The following is a 17,495-nucleotide window of genomic DNA, read 5'->3' as shown; positions in this document are numbered from 1 at the left end:
CCATGCTTAGTGACAGAGTTTGAGACGAGGTGAGCAACCTTTGAAAGGAAAAAGAAAACCTGCTGAAAGACCTTCACACACTACAAGATTCCCTCAGGTCTAAGTCTGTACTTCTGAAAAAGTGTGAAGAGAAACAGAAAGAATTCAGCACTTCTCTGAATAAACTGACGAATGAGTTGGCAGAGGAGACACAACAATGTTCAATTTTCCAGGAGGCAGCAAAAAAATATAAAAAAGAGATGGAAGATCTGAATAATCAGCTACGTGAAGCCAGAGAGGCTTTAGAATTGAAATCACAGAATTTTCTAAGAAGCAGGCAGGTGGTGAAATTTTGGGAGACTCAACCATTGAGTTCACTCAAGTCGAGCTTACATCTGAGAGTAGTTGGGCCAATATTGAAGTTGAAAAGAAGGCCGAGATTAAAGTCAGTGCTAGAAAGAAGAAGGCACATAGAAAGAAGACACAGAAACACAAATAAGCCTTTAACCCTGGCAGCATACGCATACACTTTTGTACATAGGCCTGGAAGTCAAATTGCAAACGCCAATGTACTTAGTTGTTTGCCTTTACAAGAAAATGATGAGGACACCCCAGTTCCACAGGAACTTGCTTAATTGTTAAATTTCTCAGGTTCCTCACTGGTTTGCACTAGACAGATCAGAGACTGGACAAGTCGGGATCCAATCCTATCTCAAGTACAAGAACAAATGCTTCATAGTTGGTCACAAGAGCCTGTATCTGACTAAATGAAACCGTACCGCAACAGAAGATATGAAATAACCAGCCAGGATGGCATCTTATTGTGGGGAGCACAAGTGATATTTCCTCCAAAGGGATAGTTCCTCCACTTTTAATTGAACTACACAGCTCACATCCAGGAATTTCTCGAATGAAGACCATAGTACGCAGCTAACTATGGTGGCTTGGGACGGATGGTGAAATAGACAGTTTAGTGAAGAATTGTGTGCAATATCAGCAACTGCAAAAGTTACCTTCAACAGCTCTGATACACCCTTGAGAGAGGCCAGGAAGGCCATGGGTATGATTACACATTGACTATGTTGGACCTTTCATGGGAAAAATGTTTCTGCTCATTGTTGATGCCCATTTAAAATGGATGGACATGTATGAGGTGAAATTGCCAACGTTTTCTGCTACAATTGAGAAACTATGTCAAAGTTTTGTCATTCACAGACTACCAGAAGTACCCAGACTGGCTAGCTTTAATCCAATTAAGCCACACACAGACACAGACCCCACTACAAGTCCAATTTAAAAATCATTTCCAATAACATTATACACATTAATATCTCCTCATAACAAGGATACAGAACTGCAAGTGCCCACGGAAGCACCTGATATTCAGGCAACTCTGGAAAAGGAGGTTCCTGACAAAGCATCTGAAGCTTTGGAGCTGAGACGTTCTACACGCACATGGAAGGCCCCGGAAAGACTGAATTTGTAAATTACTTGCCAGTGTAAATATTTTGCAGTATGGAGAAAATTGTACTTGTAAATATAAAATGTACACCTGAGTAAATGGGGAGGGATGCGATAATTATGGTTTTATTTATGTGTAATATACCTTTAAGAAGAATGTATGTTAAGGAAGATCACATGATCTTTAATACCCAATAGGAGAGTAGCGTGGGCTACCTTAGTAGTTAATAGTTAGTAGTGTAGGGTTTGAAGTGAAAGCACACATGTAGTTGCTGCTGAGTGCCTTTGTAAATAAACTAAAAGTCTCCATCTAAGAAGTGCTTGCTGATCAACTCTATCAATAGTACCAACTCGGCCATCTCTCACAACTATACTATTTACTTAGGAACAGGAATAGATCATTCTACCCCTTGAACTGTTCAATCATTCAATTGGATCATAGCTGATCAGCTAGATTTACACAACTGAAATTGTTCTGCCCTCATTTAAAGCACAAGTCAGAATGCTTATAATTCAAACACTGCACCATACCAACCATCCTGATAGTTGGCTCCGAGTCACAAAGGCTGATGAATGCATCTTGACAACTGGGGTAACTAACATTAATAACCATGATAAGGTAATTGATATTACACACTAGCCGCTCACTAATTGAATGAAAAGCTTTCCTGTTATATGAAGCTTTGGGTTCAGTGTTTTTTTATATTTTTTCATGGGATGTGGCCAGCATTTGTTGCCCATCCCTAATTGTCCTTGAACTGAGCAGATTACTAGGCCATTGTAGAGGGTAGTTGAGAGTCAACCACATTATCATGTGGTGCAGTCATATATAGGCCAGACCAGGTAAGGTTGGCAGATTTCCTGCCCTAACTGACATTGGTGAACAAGTTGGGTTTTTCATGACAATTAATGTCATGATTACCATTATGGACTAGTCCACCAGCTGCTATGGTGGGATTTGAACTCGTCCTCACAGTTAGCCTAGACTTCTGGGTTACTAGTCCATGACATTACCACTGCACTGCCGTCTCCTTGCCCTGATATTTTGTAATATTGGATAATTTTGCTTCTCACTTTTTCTGGTTCCATTGGGAAGGGGGTGAATTCTGAAGCCTTCCAGAAAACAACATCAGTGGCTTTCTTTACATAATGGAGACCAGCTGCTCAACTAATGTGACAAACTATAACAACTTGGATTTTTATAGCACCCTTAACATAGTATGACATCTTAAGATGCTTTAATTAGAGAAAAATTCACACAGAGCCAAAGAAGAAGACATTAGAACCAAATGCTTGGTCAAAGAGGTAGGCTTTAAGCAAGTGTCTTAAAGGAGAAGAGAAAGATAGAGAGGCAGAAAGTTTCAGAAAGGAAATTCTAGAGGTTCAGACTAGATGGTTGGAGACACAGTTGTCAATGCTGGGGTGAGGAACCAGCAGATATAGACAATGGTGAAAGTGAGCTGCAGGACTTCAGGCAATGATAGCCACATCTTGCCAAGAGCCTCTGTAGAAAGCACAACTCTTTGAAATGGTGATGTCCAGAAGGGTCTAAATAAGGTGATCATGGTTTATCAACCCTGCCAAGCATGTACAAACAGACATCTTGTGTGATACCTCACTCTCCAAGAGCCTCCAGTTTAGCCTCTTCCAATCTCCTCCTCCTCCTCGATCTTGTAGCTAAAGAATAGGGTTGCCAATGGGAAATATAGGACCCTTGTCCAAACTGCATTTGATGAAGCTGATGAGAAGGTAGCAGCAAATGTCTTGTCAGAATGTTAAAAAGTGACTCAAAATTTCAGCTGCAGCAAACCAAAAGTCCTCATCCCAGGAGTATCTCCCTCAGGAATATTTTATTAGTCATTCACCATATGACTCCCCTACAGAGCTTCAGCTCCAAAGAAGGTTCATGCAGACTCGAAACATTAACTCTGTTTCTCTCTCCACAGATGCTGTCAGACCTGCTGAGTTTTTCCAGCATTTTCTGTTTTTATTTCAGTTTTCCAGCATCTGCAGTATATTGCTTTTACAAAAGATGAGGATAAGGGGCCAGAGTACTTAACCTCCGGGGTCCCCTTAATATGGGCTCCTCTGAGCATTAAGGAAGTTAGATGTTATTGTGGAGGATAATTCCAATGCAATGTTAGGGTTTTTTTTGACACACCTCTGTTCCAATCTACTCTACTTACAGCGTGAAAGAATAATCCAGAGGAAAACCCAGCCCATTGCTTGGGTGATGGATAACTCTATTCATTGTTTTTTTTTTAATTATTTTTTCACGGGATGTGGGCTTTGCTGGCTAGGCCAACATTTATAGTCCATCCCTATTTGCCCTTGAGAAGGTGGAGGTGAGCTGCCTTCTTGAACCACTGCAGCCCCTGTGGTGTAGGTACACCCACAGTGCTGTTAGGAAGGGAGTTCCTGGATTTTGACCCAGTGACAGTGAAGGAACGGCGATATATTTCCAAGTCAGGATGGTGTGTGGCTTGGAGAGGAACTTCCAGATGGTGGTGTTCCCAGGGATGGACCAAGTTACTGACACATATCTTCTGTTCATTATTAGCAGTGACAAGGAATTGGTCATGCTTATTTTAAGCACCGAAGCCAACAGAATTTCTAGAATGTCCACCTGGTGCTGATTGACACCCATTTCTTTATTTCTTCTTCTGCAGTTGCCTCACTAGTTCTTCATTGATCAAAACTTTCCAAGAGCACGCAAATGATAATGCCTATCAGCTGGGCAATGAACAAGGTTGTGGTATGTTCTGTTTTTTTATCTCACTTTTCAATTTGAGACGGAAAATTAAAAGCTCTTGGGGGAGAATTTTCTCCCCATCGGGCTGACGGTTCGGGAGCAGGTGCGGGCGGGCGCATAGCCAAACACCACCCGCGATTGGCTGCGTGCCGCTATTTTGCATGGGAAGGCCAATTAAGGCCCGCCCAGTGTGACGTACACCCATTAGCGCTGAGTGCTCCCTGTACAGGCGGGGGTAGGAGGGAGAGTCGGGGCCTGTGCTCTTTTGCATGTATGCATGCGAAAGAGCGCAGGAATCTCCCTGAGGCACAAGAGCTGCCTCGGGGAGATTAATTTGATTTGGAAAACTTGAAAATAAGAATTTTAAAAATTATTCAGACATGTTCCCTCATCTGACTGTGTCAATGAATTTTACTAAAAATTTTTTTTACATTTATAAACACTTCATGAAACCTCATCCCGCCTGTGGATGAGGTTCCATGAAAAATATGAAGGCCATCTGGGCTCTTTGCCTGCCGCCAACCTTAAGGGTGGTTGGGCAGATCTGTTATTTGTTTCAATTGGTATTTAAATGACCTTAACAGGCCTTTGACAGTTCGGTGGGCATGCAGCTGACTCGCCCGCCAAACTGAAGATCGAATGATGCGCGGTAACGTCGGGGCACACGCCTGATATCACCGTGTGGCATTTTACGTGTCAGCAGGCGGGGCCCGCCCTCACACGCTGACCAGATGATTCAGGCCTTGGTGTTGGGGTGGGGGTGAAAATTCAACTTCCCAGGTTAGAGACGCAGTCTCCCGCTCGAAGCTGAACAATTCAATACCTACTAATGGTTGATGTAGCTGGCCAGTTCTGGGAGAATGAGAAATTGCTTGGCTCCTGAAACAATTGGATTGACAGGTTAGACCTGGAGATGATTCCAGAAAGGATGGAAACAATGCCGGGCTGCAGTATTCCTTTCTTACCAAGTTAGCAAATACCAACATGGAGAGCACTCGTAAATAACTGCTCCATCCAGAGTGCAACTGAGGCCTGAACCCACAAGTAGTTCAATCCCACTGACACTAGCCTAGCATGGAAAACTCTTCCCCCTCCTTGATGCACCTTTTAGGGTGATAGTTAAATTCTTCATTGCTCTTGCGCCCCCACACCCAAACCTCCCAAATGTAGTTGCTATCTGATGATGCTCCACTTTCCTGAGTAACAGATCTGCCCGTCCACCCTTAAGGTTGGCGGCAGGCAAAGAGCCCAGGCGGCCTTCATATTTTTCATGGAACCTCATCCACAGGCAGGATGAGGTTTCATGAAGTGTTGATAAATGTAAAAAAATTTTTAGTAAAATTCATTGACACAGTCAGATGAGGGAACATGTCTGAATAATTTTTAAAATTCTTTTTTTCAAGTTTTCCAAATCAAATTAATCTCCCCGAGGCAGCTCTTGTGCCTCAGGGAGATTCCTGTGCTCTTTCGCACGCATTCCCCCCAGTGGTTCCTTTATGGGCTGTTGTTTAGGCCCATTTCATTGTCTAATACAAATGGGCAGAATGTGCTGACTCTGCCCTTACATACCTGAAAATAGCAAAAGGACCCTGATTTGTATATTTTCACATTGTTATGCCCAAAATAAGTGGACATGTTATTTGTCCAGTTACAATCCAGTTGCAAAATAGTGTCTGGGGCACCCACTATCCCATTTTTCCACGTTGACTTTCCATTTTTCAGATGGGAAATGGACAACTACAGCTGAAAATTGGCACCTTGCATCCTCAGTTTTGTTTAAAGCTAATTGTTAGTTGTCTAAATTTGGAGGGGAGGTTAAAGAATTCATCGCAAAAGCAGCAAGGATGCATACTGGAACAAATTCCTTCTCTTTCACTAAATACATAAATAAAGTTAAAAAGAAAAGAAAGACTTGCATTTATATAGCTCTCTTCACAACCACTAGACATCTCAAAGTGCTTTACAGCTAATCAAGTACTTTTTGAAGCAAAGTCACTGTTTGGCAGTTAATTTACACACAACAAACTCCCACGAGCAGCAATGTGATAAGGACCAGATAATCTGTTTTTTGTGATGTTGATTGAGGGATGAATATTAGTCCCAGGACAGCGGGGATAACCTCCCCTGCTCTGCTTCGAAATAGTGCCATGGGAGCATTTACACCCATCCAAGTGGGCAGTTGGGGCCTCGGTTTAACGTCTCATCCAGATGATAGCACCTCTGACGATGCAGTGCTCCCTTGGGACTGCACTAGAGGGTCAGCCTAGATTTTTGTGCTCAGGTCTAGAGTGAAACTTGAGCCCGGAACCCTGTGACCCTGAGGTGAGAATGCCGAGTCTGGCGCTGCAAATGGTAGCTTGATTGAACCTTGTACAATCATTCAGTCACCTAGTCCTGTTAGTTAAGAACAAAAGACAGGAAGTTGCTCCACATGGCAGGAAGCAGATTGATGACCTCACACAGATGGTCAGTGTTAGTCAGGGCACTGTTCCTAGTGCATACCCTGAACCAATCATCAATACCTCACTCAGTCTTTAAAGGAAAGAACATGGATTTCTATAGAACATTTCATGACCTCAGGAAATCCTAAACTTCTCTAAAGTCAATAAAATACTTTGGAAATGTGATCTCTGTTTCACTGTCAGAAACATGACAACCAATTTTGAGCACAGCAAGATTCCAAAAATGGTGATGGGACAATGTCCAGATAATCTGTTTTTTCCCAAGGGGCACAGGGATTTACTTGTACTTCTTGCTATTCAGTATTGTCTTTTCACTGACCACAGTGCGGTTTTCTCTACATTGTGGAGATTAACTCCCAATTGGGTAATTGCTTTGTGGAACAACACCTTTCAGTCTCCAAGTGTGATCCTGAGGTTCTGGTCATTTACCAGTTTAATGTTGTTTGAGGGATAAATATTAGCCAGGACACTGAGACAAACTTACCTACTCTTCTTCAATTAGGGATATTTTACATCCACCGTGATAATAGCTAGAACCTTGGTTCAACATCTCATTCAAAAGGTGGCACCTCCAACAATGCAGCACTCCCTTAGTATTGCACTGGAGAGTCAGCCAAGACTATGTGCTCAAGTTTCTGGAGTGGGATTTTAATTCATCCATTTCTGACTCAGATGAGAGAACGCTGTGCACTGACCTATGACCATCACCAAGCTTTCCCTTTTCTGTTCTCAAATGCTGTGATAGTTACAATCAGTGTTATTAATTAAGGAGAGGCAGTGTGCATTAGGAGTTGGATTCTCACCTGCCTTCTTGTCTAAGGTGGGGTAAAATAGTAACAGAGAAAGAGGCAAAATCTGGTGGTGCAACCTACCACATCTAGATTTCCTAGCAACCTACCACACCTAACTACTCTAACCTAGATTTCCCTGTCCCTAACACAATGCCCAGCCCTGTGCTTGTCCACCCTGCCCTTGCAAATGGTGACATTGGGTCAAACCTATCTTCCTGGCAGTTTTTCCTGGTATCTGTCCCCACCCAGTTATTGCCACTTCACAGGGCAGTGACGTAGAAGGTGGTAGTCGCCCCGCACCCCACCCCTGCTCTGCCTCAGGAAACTGTGTTAGAGGGCCTGAACTTTCCTGACCAGTGAACAACTTTCCTGACCATACTCCCAACCTTTGGGTACCTCCTGCCCGTACACCTGGATCCTTCATCTGGGCGTTGGATCAATGGGATTTGCAGACAGATTCTGGTGAACTACTCTTGGCAGCACAATTCCCATTGGGAAACATTTTTTATAACCCCCACCCTGTGAGGGTTGGATTGGAGGCTGGTGTTGGTGGGGATGGAGGGTGAAGGTGGTGATTGCAGATTTGGAGTGAAATTTCACACTGTGGGAATTCTTCTCTGAAGATGAGAATTCACCCTGGAATATGCAAGCTTTCATAAACCACTAGGCAGTGTCATGATGACTGAGTAAGAACTACTTGCAACTTCACCAGCTAACCACAGACATATTGAATATTTAAAGAAGACCTATTTTAAAAAAAATACAAGAACAGACACTGACCAAAAGTGGCTACCATGAGTCACCTGATGTCTGGTATTGTAAGTTGACCACTTCTCTGCAAAGTTTCCATCTGAATTGCACTGCAAACCAGTTGCATGGAATTTCACACCTGGGCAGTGTCAAACAGGGACTCTTTCGAAAGGAAGACATCAAAAATGCAAGTTGTTGAACTGTCATTCTATCAAGAAAGTAGGCTACTAACCAGCCAGACACTCAGCAGACATTCAAAACCCCCTCTGGAGGATGAAATAACCCCATCCCCTGTTCATTTCTATCTTGAAATGTGTCAAAAGTTTCAGAGATGAAAATATTAAAAAAATGGGATTACATGGTTTGCAACAATGACTTCAAGACATGCTGATCGAATTCCTTTCTGGGAATTTACAGACAGGAATCTGCCATCAGAGAGAAAGAGTAAGAAAATGAAGCACGAAAGCCATCTAACAACACTGCTGGAAGAGAGCAGTAAAGATCTCTCTCTCTCTTTCTCTGAAGCTAAAAGAGTGTCTCCAATAAAGCGCACACCTGAAACAAGTCAACTCCAGAGCTCCATAGGAAACCAATTAAATTCAAACAGCCGCAACGTTCAACAATGTTTACCTCAAAGACAAGCAAAGGACTTAACTGTATATTCTTTTAACATTTTATTGGACTCTAACATTCTTACTTCTGATATCTGTGTATGTGTGTCTTCGCACCTTTATTATTTTTTCTTGGGTTTAATAACTAATAAGCTTACTCTTCAGTTGACTCAGGAAAACCTGGTTTGATTGGTTCCTTATTAAGAAATAAATAATTTTGGATTGGAAAAGGCATTTATAGGGAAACAAAATTTAAAAATCTTTGTTGAGACCAACCGAGGGGGCTAAGCAGAAGGGGAGCCTGCTCATTCCTCCTCACACAATCATAACAACAGACATTCTAGGATCTACAGGCCGGAATCCTCCGAGGAGACATAATTACTGTCAGGTCGCCGCTCTGCTCCTACTTTACTGCACCATGCTGAAGCTCTGTGTTTCTAGCCAGTACTTCCCGATCCCAGCTCCTCCAAGAAGTTTGGAGTGTATCTTCAATCCAACAGCTTCTTTGTAGCATTGAATTTTCAGAGAAAGACATGCCATTCCCCCTTTTTAGAACCCGAGCTGTCGTATTCTGGTAAGTGTTCACTAACGCACTGAGACATTTAAACAGCTTTTCAGTGTGTTAGTGTATTAGTGTCTGAGTGAATGGGTGACTGTAGGTGGGTAACTGGGTAGGACTATAGATGGTAGGTGGGTAGGGTAGCAGGTGAGTAGGGTGGTAGATAGAAGGTGGGTAGGGTGGGAGAGGGTAGGTGGGTGGGGTAGCAGGTGGGTAGGATGAGAGGTGGTAATAGGATAAGGTAGCAGATGGGTAGGGTGGTAGGTGACCTTGTAGTCAAAGGAAGGTCAGGAGTCTGGGAAAAATTCCTGTTAACTGAAGTTAAGAATGAGGGGCAGAGAGAAAGGCTCCAAGCTTCAGATTTAATGTGAGAACAGCTTGCAAGAGGCAAGAAGGCTCAAAGAGATGACTGAAGGTCTGTAATTCTTTGCTATGGGCATGTGAAGCAGTGGTGTACTGTTAAGGCTGAGTCAGTGAGAGAGAGTGCATGGAAGGCAGCTTGAATGCATGTGGTGACCCAGGGAAGAGGAACATCAGAAGGAGAGTTCTAAACCATGGAGGTATAGTTGTGGGTGAATGAGTATAGTAATATAGTCAACCTATTCTTGTTGAATAAATGTTTTTTTTGTTAAAAATTCATCAGCTGACTCTTGTGCATCTGTTCAGTAGCTACCCTCCATGTATCTAAACAAAAAATAAAAGTTAGGATCTATCAAGTTGGGTTCTACCCTGGAATCAGGCTTATCCAGGTGTAACCTCAGCTGGGATTGTAACAGGTGCCAGTCTCATCTCGGTGTTATAAGGTTGTGGGTTCAAATCTCACTCCAGGGGAAGGCATATGTCATTTAGGCTGACACTGCTGTGCATTACTGAGGGAGTGTTGCATAGTCAGAAATGCCCCCTTATGAAAGAGTAGTGCAACAGAAGCTCCATCTAAACTCTCAATCTGAAAGGATGAACTTTATGGGAATATTGGATCACACTATGAACCCTATGGGAATACTGGATCACGCTATGATCTCTATGTGCAAAATTGTCCCAGGACTCAAACACACACCCTCACATATCCATTTGGCCTCATCTCCTCTGGAGACTGCCTCCTCTGCCCTCACCACCTTGAGGCAATTGCTCAGATCAACATGTGCCCCAGTGCACACCCTGGGATACCATCCTTCTACAACCCTTGTCCTGCAGCCTCTCCCTTGCCTGAGGCCACTTCTCCCCCTTCCCCAAGCAAGCCCTAGCCCTGCAGCCGTTGAAAAGTCAGCCCAGCCTTACAGCGGGTCTGGTAGATAGAGACCTGCCCATGACCCTCCCTGAAAGTGATGTGGTGCTGCCTGTGAAGCCTGGCGCTGATGGCTTCGAGTGCTGCCTGAAGCAAGGTAGGCAAACAGATCTCGAAGTCGCGAGTGAAGTGCAGCCTGCCAGGTGCATTTCGCTTATGGACATTTGGGAAACAGCAAACACGCTGACATGCCGGATGATCCAGTGTGGGGGGGGATGATTCCGGTGAGCCGGGCTTATAGTGTGATACTAAAGTATTGAAATTAGGTTCCTGATGTGTGGCGGTGGGAAACATGGCCGCCACTGATGGGTGGAGCGGATGATCAGAAACTGGTTTTGTGACAGCGTGAAACCAATTTTTGGCCTGCTCGCCCTATTGTCCGCTCACGCCAATGGGAGCGAAAAATTCCGGCCTATATCCCTATGGGAATTACTGGGTCACATTATGTGTTAGAGGGTTTTATCTAAAACATGACAAAATCCTTTCTGTTTTACAGATGATACAGTTGATAAGTTATCCAACCAGGACAATATATCAGATAGCTATGAAAATCCAGCTGATTATGAACAGAATCCAACGAGTGGGTATGTTGATGTTTTACCAGAAGATAATGAAAGTTATGATGATGTAATTTCCCCAGGATGGGTTGGTGAAGACTATGATGATATAGCAGAACTGGGCTATTTGACACACCATCATAATGTTAACCCTTGAAAAGGGCTATCCAATTAGTCTCACATCCCTGAGGCCTGCAAATTTTTCCTTTTCAAGCGTATATCAAATTCCTTTTTGAAAGCTATTATTGAATCTGCTTCCTCTGCAATGGATCATCATAATTTGCTGTGTGAAAAAAATTCTCCTCAAATATCCTCCGGTTCTTTAGCTATTTATTTTAAATCTGTATCCTCTATTTGATCTATTGGCTAAGGATCCCGCAGCCTCTTTTACCAGCCTTATGAATTTGTAATGTCACCTACTGAAGCATACATGCTGACAGATCATATTCATACTGCAACAAGTTTAAATATTATCTGTATTATCTGTAATTTTGGCCTCTTTGAAGTGCTTGCTTGAACAAGATAGTATTTGTTTAGTGAGAATTGAAGACATTAAAACAGATTTTCCATGGAGCAGCATAGTGCTGCCATTGTATTAAAGCCTTAACACTCAGAACGATAGATGAGAATGAACACGTTTAATCCCGAGGGCTCTGCTTGGTTCTTGATCTCAGGTGCACCAGCGGGAAAATGGTGAGCATGGATCAGCTGTCTTACTGCATCAGTAGCACATGAACTGACAGGAATCCTCACTAAGGTGCTGAGTGTGCCTCCTAAGTGTTTCCTGGAGAATTGCATTGGCACCACATGACTTTGCACTGAATATGAACATTAAGGGAGGTCAATAGATCGACATTTAAAACTCTCAGTTCATCGACAAATGCCCCTCTCAATTCCATTCTGGCCAATGAGATGCCAGTCGTCTTACTGGTATCAATGGTTCTAAACATGCATTTGGAGCAGTTTCAATTTCAATTCCATTCCAAGTTAATGAGAATAACCAGGAATTGTAGTCAGTCAGTCTTGGAACACCAATCAGGATGACTGGTCAGGACGCCAATCGATGGCAAGGGCAAAGCATGGTACTTTCATTGGGCTGAAGGTAAAGCAGGTGATTGGAGTAATTATGGAGGGAACTTGATTCTACACCTAAGGAAGAAGGGCTGTATTTGTGGAAGTGCTTGACTGCAGCTCCTTCTCAGCTTCCTTCAAAAGCAAGAGAATTCCCTTAGGAAATTCCACTGTGGCACTGCTCCACTGATCGGGAGTGACAGTTTGTACTGCAATAATTAAGACAAAGTTGCCCGACTATACAAAAAAGTCTCCATGAAAATATTCTGACTTAGAAGATTTCCTGTACCTAGAGTCACATGGGGCAGTTGAAGGACATGCTGACATCTGTTTCCCATAGCTAGGCTTTCCTGGAATGGGTCACTAGCCTGAAGGGTACCACTTACACCTGAAGCAGGGCTGGCCAGTTCCTGTATGATGGAAGGATTTGCAGGTGCTACTCAACCTGTTTGGCCACTATATGAACACACCTCTCTTGGACATCAAGTCCTGAAATGGGACTTGAACCCAGAGCTTCTGGCTCAGAGGCAGAGACACTACCCACTGCACCACCAGACCTCCAAAGGTAGCCTCCAAATTTGACAAATAACCTCCTTCCTGGTTTTTTTAATGGACTCTGCATCCATCTCTGCCCACCCGGAATGTCCATTTATATAAATGGGATGAGGCAGTGTTGACAACATTGGGCTGTTGTACCAGTGGGATCTTCCTTCACTCATCAATTTCTGCCTTTGCCCACCTCAGAAGCAGTTAAAGTGCAAAATGGGCAGGGTGCCAATGTGATGGAACTATGCTCCACGTTCCAATCAGTCACAGCCACTGTACACTTGACATTTGTGAAAATCCAGCTGAGGCTAATGTGTACAAAAACTGGAGGAGTGACTGGACCAAACATGCACAGCTTCCAGGAGATTCCCACCCATTGTGTCAGCAGCTGCATCAATGCACACCTCCACTGGCAGATAAAATCCTGGTAATGCTGTCTCCATTAGATGTATGTTTGTGGGATTTCAACTCTGAGATTTTATGAACATGTAACTGTAATCTTAGAATACCTTTTGATATTGTTTAAATATGTTGAGTTTCAAAACAGCTTTGGTTATTGTTAAATAAAGCTTGCTTGACTGTCAAAATCACTAGCTGTCAGGTTGAAGGGTCAAGTGGTAAGCTTCATATGTCACTAGTGTCCATTGTGTATTGTTTTTTAATATACAGATGAATCTTAAATACTGAATTATCTTTTTTAAATTTAGAAAACATTCATTGACAATTTTGTATGTTATGTCTTGGAAACAGGATAATTATTTCAGGAACAGAGGAAACACACAGACCAAGTGAAGAATCATTCACTACAAACATTGCTTTTTATTAGTTAATTCATAATGTCAAACTTCATGGAGCAACATAATCATTTTTGTGGATCTAACACCCCAGTAACAGTCTTCGTGGCAGAAGACACAAGTTACACACCAGAAATAGATGATAACCAAGGGGCTAACAAGACTAAGGAATGTAAGGGAATTAATATCAGTGCTAAATTGGTCCCTGGGATGAGAAGATAGTCCTATGATGAGGGGCTGAGTAAACTGAGTCTATGTTCTCTGGAGTTTAGAAGAATGAGACATGATCTCAGTGAAACATGTACAATTCTGAAGGGGCTTCACAGGGTAGATACTGAAAGGCTGTTTCACCTGGCTGGGGAATCTAGAACACAGGGGCACTGTCTCAGGATACAGGGTTCATTATTTAAGACTGAGATGAGGAGAAAGCTCTTCACTCACAGGATTGTGATCCTTTGGCATTGTCTACCCCCGAGGGTTGTGAATGCTTCATCTTTGCTCCATCGTTTAAGGCTGGGATAGACAGATTTTTTGATCTATCAGGGAATTGAGCGGTTATGGGGACTGTGAGGCAGGAGATCAGCCATGATCATATTGAATAGTGGAGCAGGCTCGACAGGCCATGTGGTTTACTCCTGCTCCTAATTCTTACATCCTTATGTTAACTCCTTAAGCAAACTTTACAATAATCTTTTGATAACAGATGAGACAAGATTTGACAATCTAATGGACATGGTCTTTGTAGCAGGAAGACAGACCAGGAGTACAGTCATATTCGATGCACAGGTTAACGTTAGCATTGAGATTTAAATGATCAAAATAGTTGTTGATGAAGTTCAGACAATGTTAGGCCAGAACAACTAGCTTAGATACTAACTGAATAGAGTCTGATAGATCGCAAGTTGAGCTGTTCCCTGAGACAGATAGAGAGAAGGAGATTGGATTAAGAGATATGTCAATGGGGTGGGATGAAGAGAGTGAGAGGAGACTCATGCAGAATATAAATATCAACATGGAGAAGCTGTTTCTTTGCCGTAGGTTCTATATAATTTGATGTGGTATCTATGAGCCCAGAGGCAGGGGAATAGAATGGGTGAGGATCCCTCATCACTCCTGCTGGATAGAGCTGATATTTTCCGTGTTTCCCTCTCAGGGACTGCTCTCATTTTATTTTACTCTTGGTTTGTTCGGTGCAGTGTTCCATGATCTCGCTGAGTGTGGGCCTTGGGGGAATCACTGGAATCATCTTCCCCAGACTACCCTTCTCTTGGTTCCTGGCACCTGGAACAGTCAAGAGACCTAAAATAAGGGAAATGGAGTATTTAATTGACTCTCTCTCACACACACACAAACACTTTCTCATACACACATACTCTCACACAAACACACTTTCTCATACACACACACACTCTCTCTCTCTCACACACACACACACATGCTCTCTCAAACATACACACACTGTCTCACACACACAATCTCTCCCTTTCTCACATGCAGACACATAATCTCTCTCTCTTATACACACATAATCTCTCTCACACACATACAATCTCTCCCTCACACGCACACACAATCTCTCCCTATCACAGGCACACACAATCTCTCCCTATCACAGGCACACACAATCTCTCCCTATCACAGGCACACACAATCTCTCCCTCTCACACAGACACACACAAAATCTCTCTCTCTCACACATATACATAATCTCTACCTCACACACAATCTCTCCTCTCTCACACACATACATAATCTCTCCCACACACACAATCTCTCTCATACGCACACACACAATCTCTCTCATACACACACACAATCTCTCTAATACACACACACAATCTCTCCTCTCTCACACACACACATAATCTCTCTCTCCCCCCCACACACACAATCTCTCTCTCACACAAACAATCTCCCACTCTCACATACACACACACAATCTCCCACTCTCACATGCACACAATCTCTCATACACACACACACAATCTCTCTCATACACACACACACTCACTCTGTCTCACACACTCTCTCACACTCACACTCTCACGCACACTCTCTCTCTCACACACACTCTCTCTCTCACACACACTCTCTCTCTCACACACACTCTCTCTCTCACACACATACAATCTCTCTCACACACATACAATCTCTCTCATACACACACACAGGATCTCGCTCTCTCACACACACACACACACACACGATCTCTCTCCCTCTCACACACACATGCAATCTCTCTCCCTCTCACACACACACTTCCCTCTCAAACACACACACAATCTCTCTCACACAAGCACGCACAAACACACGATCTCTCTCTCTCTCTCTCACACACACACACACACACATAATCCCTCCTCTCTCTCTCTCTCTCACACACACACACACACACACAATCTCTCTCTCACACACACACAATCTCCCTCTCACACACACAGGCACAATCTCTCTCTTTCTCACACACACACACACACACACGATCTCTCGCTCTCACACGCACACAATCGATCCCACACACACACAATCTCTCTCACACACACACATACAATCTCTCTCTCACACACACACAATCCCTCCTCTCTCTCACACACACACAATCCCTCCTCTCTCTCACACACACAGACACATAATCTCCCTCTCACACACACAGACACATAATCTCCCTCTCACACACACACACAATCTCTCTCTCACACACACACAATCTCCCTCTCACACACAGGCACAATCTCTCTCTTTCTCACACACACACACGATCTCTCGCTCTCACACGCACACAATCGATCCCACACACACACAATCTCTCTCACACACACACATACAATCTCTCACACACACACACAATCCCTCCTCTCTCTCACACACACACATAATCTCCCTCTCTCACACACACACACACACATACACACACACACAATCTCTCACACACACACACAATCTCCCTCTCACACACACAGGTACAATCTCTTTCACATACACAAAATCTTTCTCTCACACACACACACACAATCTCTCTCTCACAGAATCACAGAATCACGCAGTGCAAAAAAGGCCCTTCGGCCCATCGAGTTTGCACCGACAGGTGAGAAGCACCTGACCTACCTACCTAATCCCATTTACCAGCACTTGGCCCATAGCCTTGAATGTTATGACGTGCCAAGTGCTCATCCAGGTACATTTTAAAGGATGTGAGGCAACCCGCCTCCACCACCCTCCCAGGCAGCGCACCCCAGACCATCACCACTCTCTGGGTAAAAAAGTTTTTCCTCACATCCCCCCTAAACCTCCTGCCCCTCACCTTGAGCTTATGTCCCTTCATGACTGACCCTTCAACTAAGGGGAACAGCTGCTTCTTATCCACCCTGTCCATGCCCCTCATAATCTTGTACAGCTCGATCAGGTCGCCCCTCAGTCTTCTCTGCTCCAACGAAAACAACCCAAGTCTATCCAACCTCTTCATAACTTAAATGTTTCATCCCAGACAACATCCTGGTGAATCTCCTCTGCACACCCTCCAGTGCAATCACATCCTTCCTATAATGTGGTGACCAGAACTGCACACAGTGCTTTAATTCTTTATTTTTTTATATCTCTCTTCATCTCCCTGAAGCAGTTCGTGTTCGGCCCACTTGCACTCCCCACCCCCACCCCCACCCCCCCGGCACAGACAGAGCACACTGCCACTCACGTTTCACGCTAGGCAGGCCTTAACTGGCCTTCGAGTGTGAAATCACAGAGCGGTGCCAATCGGGATGGCGGTCAGCTTCCTGACCACCCCCACCAAGCCCGCCTGTCAAGGGCAAAATTCTGCCCACACTCTCTCTCTCTCTGATCAGTAAAGTAATGGAAGGGGTCATCAACAGTGCTATCAAGC

At 43.7% G+C, this 17,495-nt stretch overlaps 1 protein-coding gene across 6 annotated transcripts in view; it reads right to left on the bottom strand.

Annotated features, from left to right (window-relative positions):
• Positions 1–17,495, bottom strand: part of ncf1 (neutrophil cytosolic factor 1) — a 214,924-nt gene that overhangs the window by 56,634 nt on the left and 140,795 nt on the right. For 4 of the 6 annotated variants that reach the window (XM_041197505.1, XM_041197501.1, XM_041197503.1 and 1 more), the window contains one exon: positions 13,624–14,917. The exons of 1 other annotated variant lie outside the window; for it this stretch is intronic. In XM_041197505.1, the coding sequence (XP_041053439.1) occupies positions 14,781–14,917 (137 nt within the window). In that variant the 3' untranslated portion in view covers positions 13,624–14,780. Of the gene's footprint in view, positions 1–13,623; positions 14,918–17,495 lie in introns of those variants that run through there. One more of the 6 variants, XM_041197502.1, reaches the window with a different exon arrangement.

This window comes from Carcharodon carcharias, chromosome 10 (genome assembly GCF_017639515.1).
Source record: "Carcharodon carcharias isolate sCarCar2 chromosome 10, sCarCar2.pri, whole genome shotgun sequence".
In the NCBI taxonomy this organism is placed as follows: Eukaryota; Metazoa; Chordata; class Chondrichthyes; order Lamniformes; family Lamnidae; genus Carcharodon; species Carcharodon carcharias.
This window is presented reverse-complemented; position numbering and strand designations above follow the sequence as displayed.